We start from the raw sequence: 14,296 nt of genomic DNA on the forward strand, positions 1-14,296 counted from the left end.
TATAAACATTATTATAAAAGATTTGTAATATAATAATTATATATAATTAATATATAATATAAAATAATTGGATTATTATTATCTTTTCATAATTATTTTTAATTAACAAACTTAGAACTTAAGCTATCTGTCCACTAAATAATATTAATAATAATAATATAAACATTGTTAGAAAATGTTTACAATATCATGTCATTAGTATTCATTATATATAAATAATTACTAATTAATGTTATACATTTAAATAAATGTTTTATAAATAATAACAATATTATTATGTTTTCATAATTATTTTTAATTAACAAACATAAAACATAGGCAATATGCCCACTAAATAATAATATGATTATAACATGTATAATAATATCTAAAAATAACAATAATAATAACGTTATTATAAAATATAACATTAATATAAACATTATTATAAAATATTTATAATATAATAATTATATATAATTAATAATAATAGTATTATTATCTTTTCATAATTATTTTTAATTAACAAACTTAGAAATTAAGTTATATGTCCACTAAATAATAATGATTATACATGTGTAATAATATATAAATAATAATAATACTTATAATAATTTAAACATAGTTAGAAAATGTTTATAATACAATGTCATTTTAATTAGAATAACTAATGAAATATAAATTATAATAAATCAATTAATAATTATTAATAAATATTATTATTATCTTTTCATAATTATTTTGAATGAATGAACACAGAACACAGAGGCTGTCCTCTAAATAATAATAATATTAATATGATTATAAGATAATAATAATATTATAAACATTGTTATAAAAGATTGCTAATATAATAATTTTATATAATTAAATTAATAATTATTGTTAATAAAAAATACTATTTAATAATAAAATTATTATTTTCTTTTCCTAATTATTTTTAAATAACGAACATAGAACGTAGACGATATGTCCACTAAATAATAATAATATTAATTATATGATTATATAACATGTATAATAATATGTAAAAATAACATCAATAATAATAATGTTATTATAAAATATAACATCTAACATAATCAAAATAATAATAATATAAACATTATTATAAAATATTTAAAATATAATAATTATATATAATTATATTAATACTTATTATTAAATAATAATAGTATTATTGTTATGTTTTCATAATTATATTTAATTAGCTAGCATAGAACTTAGGCTACATGTCCACTAAATAATAATAATTATATGATTATAACCAGTATAATAATATCCAATAATAATAATAATAATATTATATTGTAAGACAATGTTTATAATATAATGCCATTAGTACCAATTAGATATAAATAATAATTAATGACATAATTATAAATTAAAATAAATAAATGAATTAATAATTATCAATATATAATTATCATAATATTTTATTATTATAATTAACTAATGGTGAACTTATCTGTTTACTAAATAATAATAACAATATAAGATTATTATAAAATATTTATAATATTACAGTTGCATTAATATTAAATATATATTGTTAGCTAAATGTATTATTATTATTTTTGTACGGAAAAGAGTCAGTTGTATATTATTACTTTTTTTAACCTAAAGAAGTAAAACAGGTGTAGGCCTATAATATACTTTATGCTGCAATTAATGAGTCTGTTTACTAATATGTCTGTTGAAAATATCAGTCTAATTGATAATCAACAGTAAAAGAAAAAAGATTAAGAAAGAAATCATACCATGTGATACCATGGTTATAGAATGATTACTGTATTCAAATACTGTGACATCTAGGTAATTAAAAAATATATTTTTAAGTATTTTTATTATCACTATTTATAGGTAAACAGCATATAGAGCGATAAATGACATTATGAAATATAGTAAAAATAAAAAAATAAAATGCTTTTTGAGACGATCTTTGAACGGTCACGCGCCCTGTTTCATCAGCGCACGCGCATATTTTCTGCTGCGTTGTTGTGGCTGTGCTAACAGGCTGATCTCGGCTGCTCGCTTCTCGTTATAAACAAACTTATCCGTTTTTTCTTTCGTCTGCACTATTTCAAACAACACGGACAATGGCGGACCCAAGAATACGACAAATAAAAATCAAGACCGGTGTTGTTAAACGGTAAGAATGCAGAATAATCTGATATCTTTAGTGTTCTAATGTCAACAGGAGAAGGCCGCGGATTCACCGCGCCCCTCAACGGGGCAGACGCCGCAGAAGAGTGTTCTCATTTGGGGGAAACTGTAAATACAGCCCGGTGCTTTAAAATCTGCTGTAGCACTGTCCAGATGTGCTGCTGAATACTCCAGTCACATTCAGTGTAATGAAAGCAGATGTTATGAAACTCATAAGTGTTATTTGTTCATTTATATGTGTTTTATGTTTTAAACTAAATAATTTGAGAAATAAATCAAAATGAGGGATTGAATGAAGGCGTGTTCATACCACGTGCAATGGATGTTTTTCTACCCTGTCAGACAGTAGGTGTGTTTGTCTGGCCTATAATAAGAGAGAATAAAAAAATGACGTAATCTGATTCGTTTAGTCCATTAGAAAGTGTAATTGCTGATTATTGTACAAGTTATGTATGTATACATATTATATCCATGTAAAGCTTCTACTTTACCGTTTCTAAAGTTTTTTGAATATAATATGTCAAAATATGGGTCAAATGATCTTCCATTGTCATTCAGCATAACGGACATTTATGTGAAGATAAAACAACATGCTTGTTTTGATCTGTGCTTTTTAAAGAAATTAATTGATCATACTAAATTTTATTATATTTTAAATGATTAAAAACGTATTGCTGACCAGTGGTTAAAACCTAATGGTTTAAAGACCAAAGATTGATGAAGATTTAAAATAAAAATGAATCATTATTATTATTTTGGGACTACACTGTGATCCTTAAATTCGTATTTATATATAAAATATAATTACATTAATTATATATACATGAATTATATATATAATTCGTGTGTGTGTGTGTGTGTGTGTGTGTGTGTATGTATATGACATTATATTATAAACATTTTCTAAAAATGTATATATTATTATTATTTGTAGATTATTATTATTTTTATGAATTAAAAATAATTGCTAAAACATAATCATAATAATAATACTAGTACTATTTATAAATATTTATTTATTTATTTTAATTTAGAATTATTTCATTAATCATTATTTATATAAAATTATTACTACTGACATTATATTATAAACATTTTTTTTTAAATTCATTTTATAATCATATTATTGTTATTATTTAGTGTACATATAGCCTAATTTCTGTGTTTGTTAATTAAAAATAATTGTGAAAACATAATATTACTGTTATTATTTATTAATAATTATTAATTTTTTTTTTTAATTTATAATTATTTCATTAATTGTTAACTATTTATCTAATTAATACCTGTGACATTATATTATAAACATTTTCTAACAATCTTTATATGATTATTATTATGTTTTTAGACTTTTTGTATGTGTTATTATCAAATGATTGTTATTATAATTAATGGACATATAGCCTAAATTCTATGTTCGTAAATTAAAAATAATTATGAAAAGATAATAATAATATTTAATAATTGTTATTATTTTCTATATATGTATATGTAACCCTGGACCACAAAACCAGTCATATGGGTAAATGTTTTGGAATTGAGATTCAAACATCTTCTGGAACGTGAATAAATACACTAATTGATGTTAGGATAGGATGATATTTGGCTGAGATACAACTATTTGAAAATCTGGAATCTGACGGTGCAAGAAAAATCTAAATATTAAGAAAATTACCTCTAAAGTTATCCAAATGAAGTTCTTAGAAATGCATATTACTAATCAAAAATTAAGTTTTGATATATTTACAGTAGGAAATTTCCAAAATCTCTTCATGGAACGTGATTTTTATGTAATATCCTAATGATTTTTTGGCATAAAAGAAAAATCTGTAATTTTGACCCGTGCAACGTTAGACTGGTTTTGTGGTACAGGGTCACATATATGCATGTATGTGTTGGGTTTATTTGATATTTTAACTTTATTTTAGAACTTAGCATGAAAGTACAAACTTTATAGCATCAGATATGACCCGTAACCTACATATGATCACATTGACATTGATTTTTTTGGGTCTTTATAACCAACAGGCCCCAGTAAGACAGGACCTTAAAAGCGCTTAACGAATGGTATTAAAGTAGGTCATTTGTGTTCTGCGAGTGTCTCTGATCTAGCCTCATCCTCTCCTCACCCCTCCTTTTCTCTTCCCAATCCCCACCTGACTGCTGTTTGCATTGATTGACCAGATGAGGGCCTGATTGAGATGGGCCTGTTTGATAGGGCTGGTAATGGAAGTGTGGGAATGATTCTCAGTGGGATTGAGAAAGAGAGAGGGTTAGGAAACAACTCGCACACCATGCCAACACAGGAGACAACATCGTAATGAGGCGCGCCGCGATAAGAACCGAGCGCTCGGCCTGTCAAACTCAGCTGATGTTCACATGAGGGACCGATCACGTCTTGGTGTCTGAATTCATTTATGCTGAATTTGCTTATTGCGTGGGCACACCGTTGGTGTCGATTGATGGTTTTATGATGGAACATTCCCGCTGTCAGGCCCTGCGACGGCAGACACGTCGTTCGTGTCTCTCAGACGTGTTTCTCCTGGATTTCCCATCTGTTTTTTTGCTCTCTATGTGGACCGTCCAGCCTCGCTATCGATTAGAGCGGTGTGAGCTGCTTTGTTTTCTTTCGGCTGGGTCTTTAGGTTCTATAGATTTGTCTCAGATTTCTCTCCCCATGCGAGCGCAGGCCTCCGCGGTTCACTCAGACCGGGCCTTCTCGGCTCCAGGTCAGATAATTGATTTTGTCCACCTTTGAACGCTGTATTGCTGAATTGCATTTCTTCATTTGTCAGGCCTGTGAGGTGTGGACTGCTTGATGGTCTCATGGTTTTCACATTTTAAGTCTGTTTGCACTAGATTGAGTTTATATCTTTACCTGTTCTGTGTCAGTGGGTGTTTAACTCTTTGGGACGTTGTGAACATGGGGAATATAACGTCCAACGATCCAACTTTTGACAAAATTGCTGAATTCAGACCAGAATTTGAACTGTAGAGCATTGTGCTAGCAATGCCAAGTTCAGGTTTGATTCCCAAGGAATGCATGAAATGATATGCCTTCCTTTGATTCCAGTGTAAGTCGCTTTGGATAAAAGCATCTGCCAGATGCTTAAAATTAAAACTGTAAATATGTTTTTATGCATTAAAGTAGGGCTGGGCGATATGGCCTAAAAATAAAATCCCCGATTTTTTTCACAAAAAAATCCGATTTACGATTTAAATGGATTTCCCCCCCCCCCCCCCCTACTACTTTTAGCATGTAAAGAAACCCCAGCTTTTCCACAATATATATGGGCACCATATATTTTGCAGTATACATTGCAACTGCATCAGTGCACCAGACCCCATTCTTATCATACCAGACACAGTAAATGTTTGTAAGACAAATAAATATGAGACGGGAGGAAAATATATATTTCTCTTGGACTTATATCGTATACAAAAATATACAATTTTGAACACAGAAATATTAAATGATTTTACTGAAACGATCTGCCAGCAGGTGGTGGTAAGACACTTATTTAATTACTGAATTATATTCATTTGATTCGTTTGAACGGATGGTTCATTCAAGAATAATGCAAGTGACTCTTAATGAACGGGAAATTGAATCATTTCATTAGATTCGTTTAAAAACGCACGTTCATTCAGAAACGAAACACCGCTCTGTTTGAGTGGAGATGCGCAGCGGCTCAGCTGTGACTTGTTTCAGACCACTTTTGACGACGAAATAGAGCAAAATCAGGCAATAGTGTTATGGTCAGACAATGTAAGTCACTTAATAATAACTTCTTGTTTATTTAACTGTTATAATAAATCAATATCTCGTTTACAAACTCCCTTAAAAATTATTAAAAGCTGTCACTCATCTTAGTTCGCAATATCACAAAGCTCTATTATAATAAATGAAGCTACTGCCCATTCAGTCTCTTATTTACACTCTCTCTACACTTGAGATACATTAGTCAACATGCAAAACACATAGAAACCTTTGAAGCTCCACTCAGCGCAAATACAAATATGCTGGTCGCACTCGAGCCTTGATATGCAAATAATTCGCTATTGTCTTCAATCATCTCTCTACTCTGTTTATGTGATAAGTGAAATTGTATGTAATATAACAGGCTAACTTGCTAGCAAGCAGCTAATCATGTCCACTTAGTGACTCGCGTTATTTTGCCAGAACGCGTTATTTGTTTTCTGTTCTGAATACAGCGGTTAGTTAGGCGCGCCATCATGTGGTCGGACAACATTTGCCTCTTAATTATTCTGCCATTGGTGCAATTACATTGTATCTAATATTTTTATTAAAAAATCACGATACCTCGATTTAATAAAAAATTAAATCGTCTTAAAACGTAAATTCGAATTAATCGAAAGAATCGCCCAGCCCTACATTAAAGCAAGGTTGTCAGAAAATTTTTGAAACTGATATAATGAAATAAAAAGCTTTTGTAACATTATACACTATACCATTAAAAAGCTTGAAGTCAATGTTGTTTTTTTCTTTTTGGGAAAGAAATTATAGAAATTAATACTTTTATTTAGCAAGAATGCTTTAAAGAACCTTTGACTGAATGGTTCTTTGTGAAACCAAAAATGGTTCTTTTATGTCATCGCTTGAAGAACCTTTTGAAGCACCTTTATTTTTAAGAGTGTAGACAGTTTAAAATCACATATTGTAAAGTGGCCATCCTTTTCCACCAAAGAAATCTGTTTTTGTTGTTTCTGCCTGGTTTGGTGGTGCAAGGCCATGAAGAGTTATCCCGAGGTGACGTGTCAACATGCTGTAAGACCTGATGCTGTACTACATGTGGGTGCTTGTAATGTCAGTTAATTACACTTTCAGGTCAAGCTCCTCTCATACAGCTACATCCCTGAACTTCACGTCTTGAAACGCCTCAAGGGAGGTTCTGAAATGCCCTATGAAGTGGTCAAGATCTTATGCCAGCTCAATAGTGTTTCTCTGCTCACTCTGAAGCGTTTAGTCCAAGCGTCTCACGAAATATCAATATATTCGTCCTTTAAGAAATTAGATATTTTTACAGAATTTTGGTTGGGCAAAACGAACCGCCTGCCAATCCCACATCTCGCCGTTTCTGCATCACCCTATTCTTTTCTTCTTCTTTTTGGTGATGTATTCCAGTCAGTGTTTTCTGGCCTAGTTCAGCGGATGCACTTAATAAAATGACAGACGTAATTTGCTTTTGTCACCGGGTCTCGCCGCCGGCCCGCCGCCTCAAAAATACAGTATTAGAGGAGAGAGAATGTGTGTGTCGAGTCTAATTCTTTTCTCTATTTTCCAGAGAGATGCTTTTTCCATTAAGCTGAAGGAAGCAGCCCTGGCAGCCCCATTTACAGCTGCCCAGCTCCGCCCCTGCTATAAGCAGCTCCCACATCACCCTGCAGAAACAAGAAATTAACATCAGCATGACACTTTTTCATTAGCCTGTCCCTCACTTTTATTAGAATTATGCTACACCCCGATCTTTCCACCCCTCCGGCTTCCTCGCCGGTCGCACCCCCTCTCCTTTTCCTTTTGCGTGCGTGTCAGAGAAAGCCTTAGCTTGAGCATATGTTGAGAATTGCACCAGGGCGTCGTGATTGAAGCCTGTTAAAACCGGCGTAATTGACGTAAAATATGACATATTGTCGCAGGCGGAGACGAATCTTACGGCACGCGGCCCGGGCTGGCAGTGTGTTTGATTAATGGAGAAGTGTCTCGCTTTCTCTCCCTCTCTTTCTCTGTGTAACACACACACACACACATACGCGGCTGATTTTATGAAAAATGAATTCCACAACGGCATGTCGTCCCGACAAGCGAGCAGGCCGCAGACGGAAAGCGGCTATTAGCTAGAATCATTATCAATAGTGATATTTTCAAACTCCATTACGGCAATCAGGCCGCGAATTTATTCAGTGCGTTTAGTTCATTTGGCCATAATTGATAAATAATCAAAATTTATCAATGTACTCGCTCTGCGTTTTCACTAACAATCAAGCAAAAGTGGCCCATTTGCCACCTGACTTGGTCCAAATTAGGGCCTAAATTGATGATCAATTAATCCTAGTAGGGGCAGTACAGTGTCTTTGCGAGTGTGTGCGAGGGAGACGGAGACAGATGCAGTTAAAAGACAGATTAGCGTAGCGATCAGGAAGTAGTTGATGCGGTTTAGTGCTGCGGCTAACAAGCATGCAGCTTTTCTGAGATTGACAGTAGAGAATTGGGAAGGATGTGTTTACAGTGGAATTTATAGGTGTTTGTTTATGGGTTGAAATTTTGTGGAGAGTCTTACAGGCGTATGTTAACATCTTGCTCAGTTTTTGTCTAAGTGTGTAGTGTTCAAAGTTTAGGGTTGTTAAGATTTGCATTAATATGTGACTCTGGACCACAAAACCATTCTTAAGTTGTACGGGTATATTTGTAGCAATAGCTAAAATACATAGTATGGGTCAAAATTATCGATTTTTCTTTTATTACGTAAAGATCATGTACCAGATATTTTGTAAATTTCCTATTGTAAATGTATCAAAACCTTTTTTTTTTTTTTTTTAGTAATATGCATTACTAAGAACTTAATCTGGACAACTTTAAAGTCGATTTCCTCAGTATTTAGATTTTTATTTTATTTTTTGCACCCTCAGATTCCAAAATTTCAAATAGTTGTTTCTCAGACTTCAATGGAAAGCTTATTTATTTAGCTTTCAGGTGATATATAAATCTCAATTTAAAAAAAAAAATACCCTTATGACTGATTTTGTGGTCCAGGGTCACATTTTATGCTCACCAAAGCAGAATTTATTTAATTAAAAAAATGCTGTTAAAACGGTACTATTGTAAAATATTATTACAGTTTAAAAGAACTGTTTTTTTATATATTTAAATACAAATGTAAATTATTTCTGTGATGCAAAGTTGAATTTTTTTTAGCATCGTTTCAGTCTTCAGTGTCACATGATCCTTCAGAAATCATTCTTATTTCTTTTCATCATTTTCATCATTCTTATTTCTTTTATTTCTTGAAAACAGCTGTGCTTCTTAATGTTTGTACAGAAACCGATGCTTCTCTTATTCGCAGGATGAATAGAGAATTTATTTGTTTGAAATTGAAACATAAATGTCTTTACTGTCACTTTGTAACAATTTAATGCATCCTTGCTTAATAAAAGTATTTATTTATTAAAAAAAAAAAAACCTGCTAACCTCAAACTGATAAACACTAGTGTATTTAATTTCCACAATATTGTCTACATCTTAGTTGTGATCTTTTATGTATATCTCAGCCTTATTAAAATATACTTGTATTGTTTTAATTTGTGACCCTGGACTACAAAACCAGTCATAAGGGTCAATTTTTTTGAAATTGAGATTTATCATCATCTGAAAGCTGATATATAAATAAACTTTCCATTGATGTATGGTGTGTTAGGATAGGACTAGTTGTCAAAATGAAGTTCGTAGCAATGCATATTGCTAATCAAAAATTGCGTTTTTATCTATTTACGGTAGGAAATTTACAGAATATCTTCATGGAACATGATCTTTACTTAATATCCTAATGATTTTTTGGCATAAAAGAATAATCTATAGTTTTGACCCATGCAATGTATTTTTGTCCCGTGCTGTTACCCGCGTTACTTAAGACTTTTAAGTGGTTTTGTATTTCAGGGTCACATTTGTGTAAATTGCAATAAATAAGAGATTAGTAGTGTTGAACTTCCAAGACATTTGAAGTTGTTTGTCTGATTTTGGGCTGTTAAAAGTATTTTGTTTGTCTTTTGAGAGATCTGCAAGTTAGCTAGTTTGTTTGACTTCATGGTGGTAAATTCTTGACAGCAGCGGTTGGACAAATAAGTATTGAATTTGAGTAAAACTCACCTCTCGCTATCCATTCTCATTCTTGTTTCTCTCTCTCTCTCAGTTTGGCCAAAGAGGAGGTGTTGTACATAAAAGAGGCAAAGCAGCAGGAAGAGAAGATTGAGCGTCTCAAGGCAGAGGCAGGAGACGAGTATGTAATCAAGAAACAGGTAAGAAGAATAAACTACCTGAAACAACACCAGCCCTGTTGAGAGACCTGATGAGACTCACTCTTTTAAAAGACCATGGAAGTACTATGTTTGATGTCCAGAACTGATGAAAAACTGCAGCGGTAGACAATTCTATTTAGGGATCTATTTATCTGTTTTTAATTCAAATATAAGACTAATACTTTTGTTTTGGTGGCTTTAGGTGAGAAATATTCTACATATTAAACTGAAGTAAAGAGCTTATTATGATACAGTAACCAAAAAATCAGTTGTAGTCATTTTCAGCACTTGGCAGGAGTTAATTTCAGACCTGGATGTAGAACATTTTCAGACTGTAAAGAGAGTAAGTCATCAGTGTTAATATCTGAACGCTAGACTGCCGCTGCTGGTCGGTTATTCTGCTGTGTAAAAGAAATTGCTTTGGTAACAGTGAAAGAGACAGAGCTGATTCAGTATGGCAGCGCTGTGGGTGAAATCAGGGCGAGTTTTAATGAGTTTTAATGTGCTGATGCAAAATTAATGACGTTATGTAACTTTAGAGGAGTTTTGTAATTAACAACACATGCTGCTAATTTAGAGGTTCTCAAGGAGTAGTGGCCCATGTTCTCTCTCTCTTCTTCACCTTCTGTCTGGAGTGAATGCATATACAGCTGTTTTAAAGGATTGTTCACACTCAATTTACAATTCTGTCATGATTTACTCTTTATAAACTCTTCATATAAACAATTCATATCTGATGACGGTTGTACATGTGTTAAATATTGAAAGTGGGACCAAGATTGTAAAATACTTGAAATGCTTAATGAAGTAATACAGACACACAAAATGCATGCTGAAAGCTGTTTTCTAGCTGTTTTTGTGAAATAAGTTTTCTGATTGTTTTGTAGTAGTACAGAGCCAGTTAAGTCTCTTAAACGTGTCTTTAACAGTTGGAGGTGTTGCAAGAGGCAAGAATGATGATCCCTGACTGCCATCGTCGTTTAGCCATGGCCCACGCTGATCTGCAACAACTGTTGGTGAGAAAATCAAACGCACACTGTTTCAGGTGTTGACCTACCTGAAAGGTTTAGCACTATTAAAGAAATGGTATGGAAGCCCATGGAAAGTTTCCAACACTGATTAAAAGAATTGACTTTTTTTTTTTTCTCAGAATCGATACAAACTTTTTCTCAGATTTGTGCAATTGCGAGATAAAACTCACAATTCTGACTTTTTTTCTCTCGCAAATGCGAGTTTATATCTCACAATTTAGATTTTTTTTTTCTTTGAATTGTGAGATATAAACTAGCAATTGCGAGTTGTAAAGTCCAATTGAGGGGGAAAAAGACTAATGTTCTCAGAGTTGCTAGTTTATATCTCACAATTCTGATTTCTAAACTCCCAGTTGCATGTTATAAATTCTGCAAGATGTAAAATTATTTCTGCAAGATGTAAACTCTCAATTCTGACTTTTTTTTCTCAGAATTGCCTAATATAAACTCACAATTCAGATTTTTTTTTTCTTGCAAATGCAAATTTGTATCTTGCAATTCTGACTTTTTTCGCAATTCTTTTTTTCGTGAGATATAAAGTCCTACTTTGAGAGGAGAAAAAAGACTGATATGTTCTCAAAATTGCTAGTTTGTATCTCACAATTCTGACTTAATGACTCCCAATTGTGTTCATAAAATCTGAGAAAAAGTCAGAATTGCAAGATATAAACTCACAGTTCCTGGAAAAAAAAAACAGTCAAAATGTGAGTTTATATCTTGCAATTGTGAGTTTATTTATCAGAATTGTGAATTTAGTAGACAAACTTGCAATTCTGACTTTATAACTTGCAGTTGCAGTTAATATCACACAATTCTAAAAAAAAAAAAAAAAAAGTTAGAATTGTGAGTTTGTAGAGAACAAAATTGTGAAATAAAAAGACAAATATAAACTTTCAATTCTGACACTTTTTTTAAGAATTGCATCTACAATTCTGAGTTATGAAGTCCAGATTTGAGGGGGTAAAAAGATGTCTGATATGTTCTCAGAATTCATTCAACTTCATTCACAATTACATGTTATAAACTTTTTTTTAATATAGACTTTATTTCTTGCAATATAGAGTTTTTCTTGCGATTCTTACTTTATAATTACAATTGGGAGTTCATATTGTGCAGTTCTGAGGAAAAAAAGTCAGAAATGCTAGTTTGTATCTTGCAGATTGGAGAAAAAGTCAGAATTGTAAAATTGTTTTTTTTTTTTTATTCAGTGGCAGAAACGGTGTAGATGAGTTTTTTTGTTAGTATCTGAAAATTTGAAGAAATTTAGCATTTAGCATTGGATCCTCTGCAGTGAATGGGTGCCGTCAGAATGAGAGCTAATAAAAACATCACAATAATCCACAAGTAATCCACACCACTCCAGCCCATCTGTAAATGTCCCATGAAGTGAAAAGCTGCATGGTTGAATAAACAAATCCATCAACTTAAAACCATCTGTTTTATCCAAAATGTCCTAAAAGTCCATGATCATAATGCTTCCTCCAGTAGAAAAGTCACAGCCCTGTTGTCACATCTCACATCAAAACGCACCTTCATATTCGTTTAGTACAGCTTTGGGCTGTTGATGATTTTTCACTGGAGTTTGAAGTTAAAATTAGTAGTAAACATATAGTTTATTGCTGTTAATTGGTGGACTGGACTGTGATATTTTTATTAGCTGTTTGGACTTGACGGCACCCATTCACTCCACTGGTGAGCAAGTGATGTAATGCTACATTTCTCCAAATCTCTTCTGATGAAGAAACAAACTCTTACATTTTTGTGTTCAGGCATCTCCCAGGTGTTTGAATCAGTACTAAGCACAAGACACAGTAACACTGCAGGTTTACGTGTGTGACAAAGACGTCTGTTCAGTGGAAACATTGTGCCATCTGCTTCCTGTTTGTTGGCATTTAGAGGAAGTAGAGAATTACAGGGGTCACAATAATTAACAGCAAACGAAGCTGTGATAGCACAGGGGCATTTCAAAGCACTCGCTGCGACAGCTTCTATTTATGTGTTTCAATAAAAAGGTTTCTTTTTTGAGTAAAACTTACCATCAGCCGCCGCAGCAGCAGCAGCAGCAGCTCAGTGAGGTTTCACACACACCGCACTCATTTCAGTTCATTAGTAATGTTGTCACGGCAATGGCCTCCATAGAAACCGTCGTCGATCGATTAGCATTGATATGACCTACTCCTCTCACTGCCTCCATTACATTTTCACACTGTGTTACGTGTGTGAGAGAGTGTGTTTGTTTGTCTGAGGTGCTTGTGTGTGTGTGTGTGTGTGTGTGTGTGTGTGTGTGTGTGTGTGTGTGTGTGTGTGTGATTATCTGACAGGTTCACTGAGTGGATTAGCTGTTTTTGGTGATGTAGTTAGTCTTTCATTGTGTTACTGTGATCTGATTTACTAACTCCAACTGGATGGAAAAACACACTCTGTAGACTTCAGGTTTGGATTTATGTCATTTAAGGCAGTTAAAACTGAGATGTTTGTGTAAATATTTTGTTAAATGTTCTTGAAGTCTGAGGTTTGGTTTAATCTAATAAATTGATATGTTGATGATTAAAAAAACAACACATTGTGAACTTAAAATATATCAGTGTTTTGAATAAGAAACAAATGCATAATAGGTATTGTAGTAATTACGATAAATCCATTAAATTCTTGAACCAATGCTTTCTTCATGTTATTTGTTCATTATTCATGTTTGTTTTTAATTATCCAGATATTACTCACACTCATTATGACTCAAAATTAACTTCAAACCATTTTTATTTTCAGGAAACAGAAGAGGAACTGGCTGAAGCAGAAGAATACAAGGAGGCCAGAACTGTTTTAGATTCAGTCAAGCTGGAAGGATGATGGACATCAGCGAATAAACACCCACAGACGCTAACGTACACACTGACATCCCAAGTGTCCATTCCATTTGTTCTGACTTGTTTAGCCTTTCAGAAGCAATGTGACGTGTTTACTGGTTGCTTATCTTTGCATTTCATTGATTTTTGTATTGATTCATTATTTTAACGGCACCGTTGTCTTCCTAGCCTTCTGTGATCGAGTTTACACAATCATGAAATAAAGTTTCTTTTTACTCTTACAAA

General features: G+C 32.6%; 1 protein-coding gene across 1 annotated transcript; it reads left to right on the plus strand.

Annotated features, from left to right (window-relative positions):
• Nucleotides 1-1,977: 1,977 nt before the first annotated feature.
• tbca (tubulin cofactor a) lies at nt 1,978-14,296 on the plus strand. Its single transcript, XM_073824754.1, has 4 exons — nt 1,978-2,131; nt 10,071-10,176; nt 11,106-11,192; nt 13,974-14,296. The coding sequence occupies exons 1-4, from the start codon at nt 2,079-2,081 to the stop codon at nt 14,052-14,054; spliced, it is 327 nt and encodes a 108-aa protein (XP_073680855.1). The 5' UTR covers nt 1,978-2,078; the 3' UTR covers nt 14,055-14,296.

The sequence above is a fragment of the Garra rufa genome, chromosome 19 (genome assembly GCF_049309525.1).
Source record: "Garra rufa chromosome 19, GarRuf1.0, whole genome shotgun sequence".
NCBI lineage: Eukaryota > Metazoa > Chordata > Actinopteri > Cypriniformes > Cyprinidae > Garra > Garra rufa.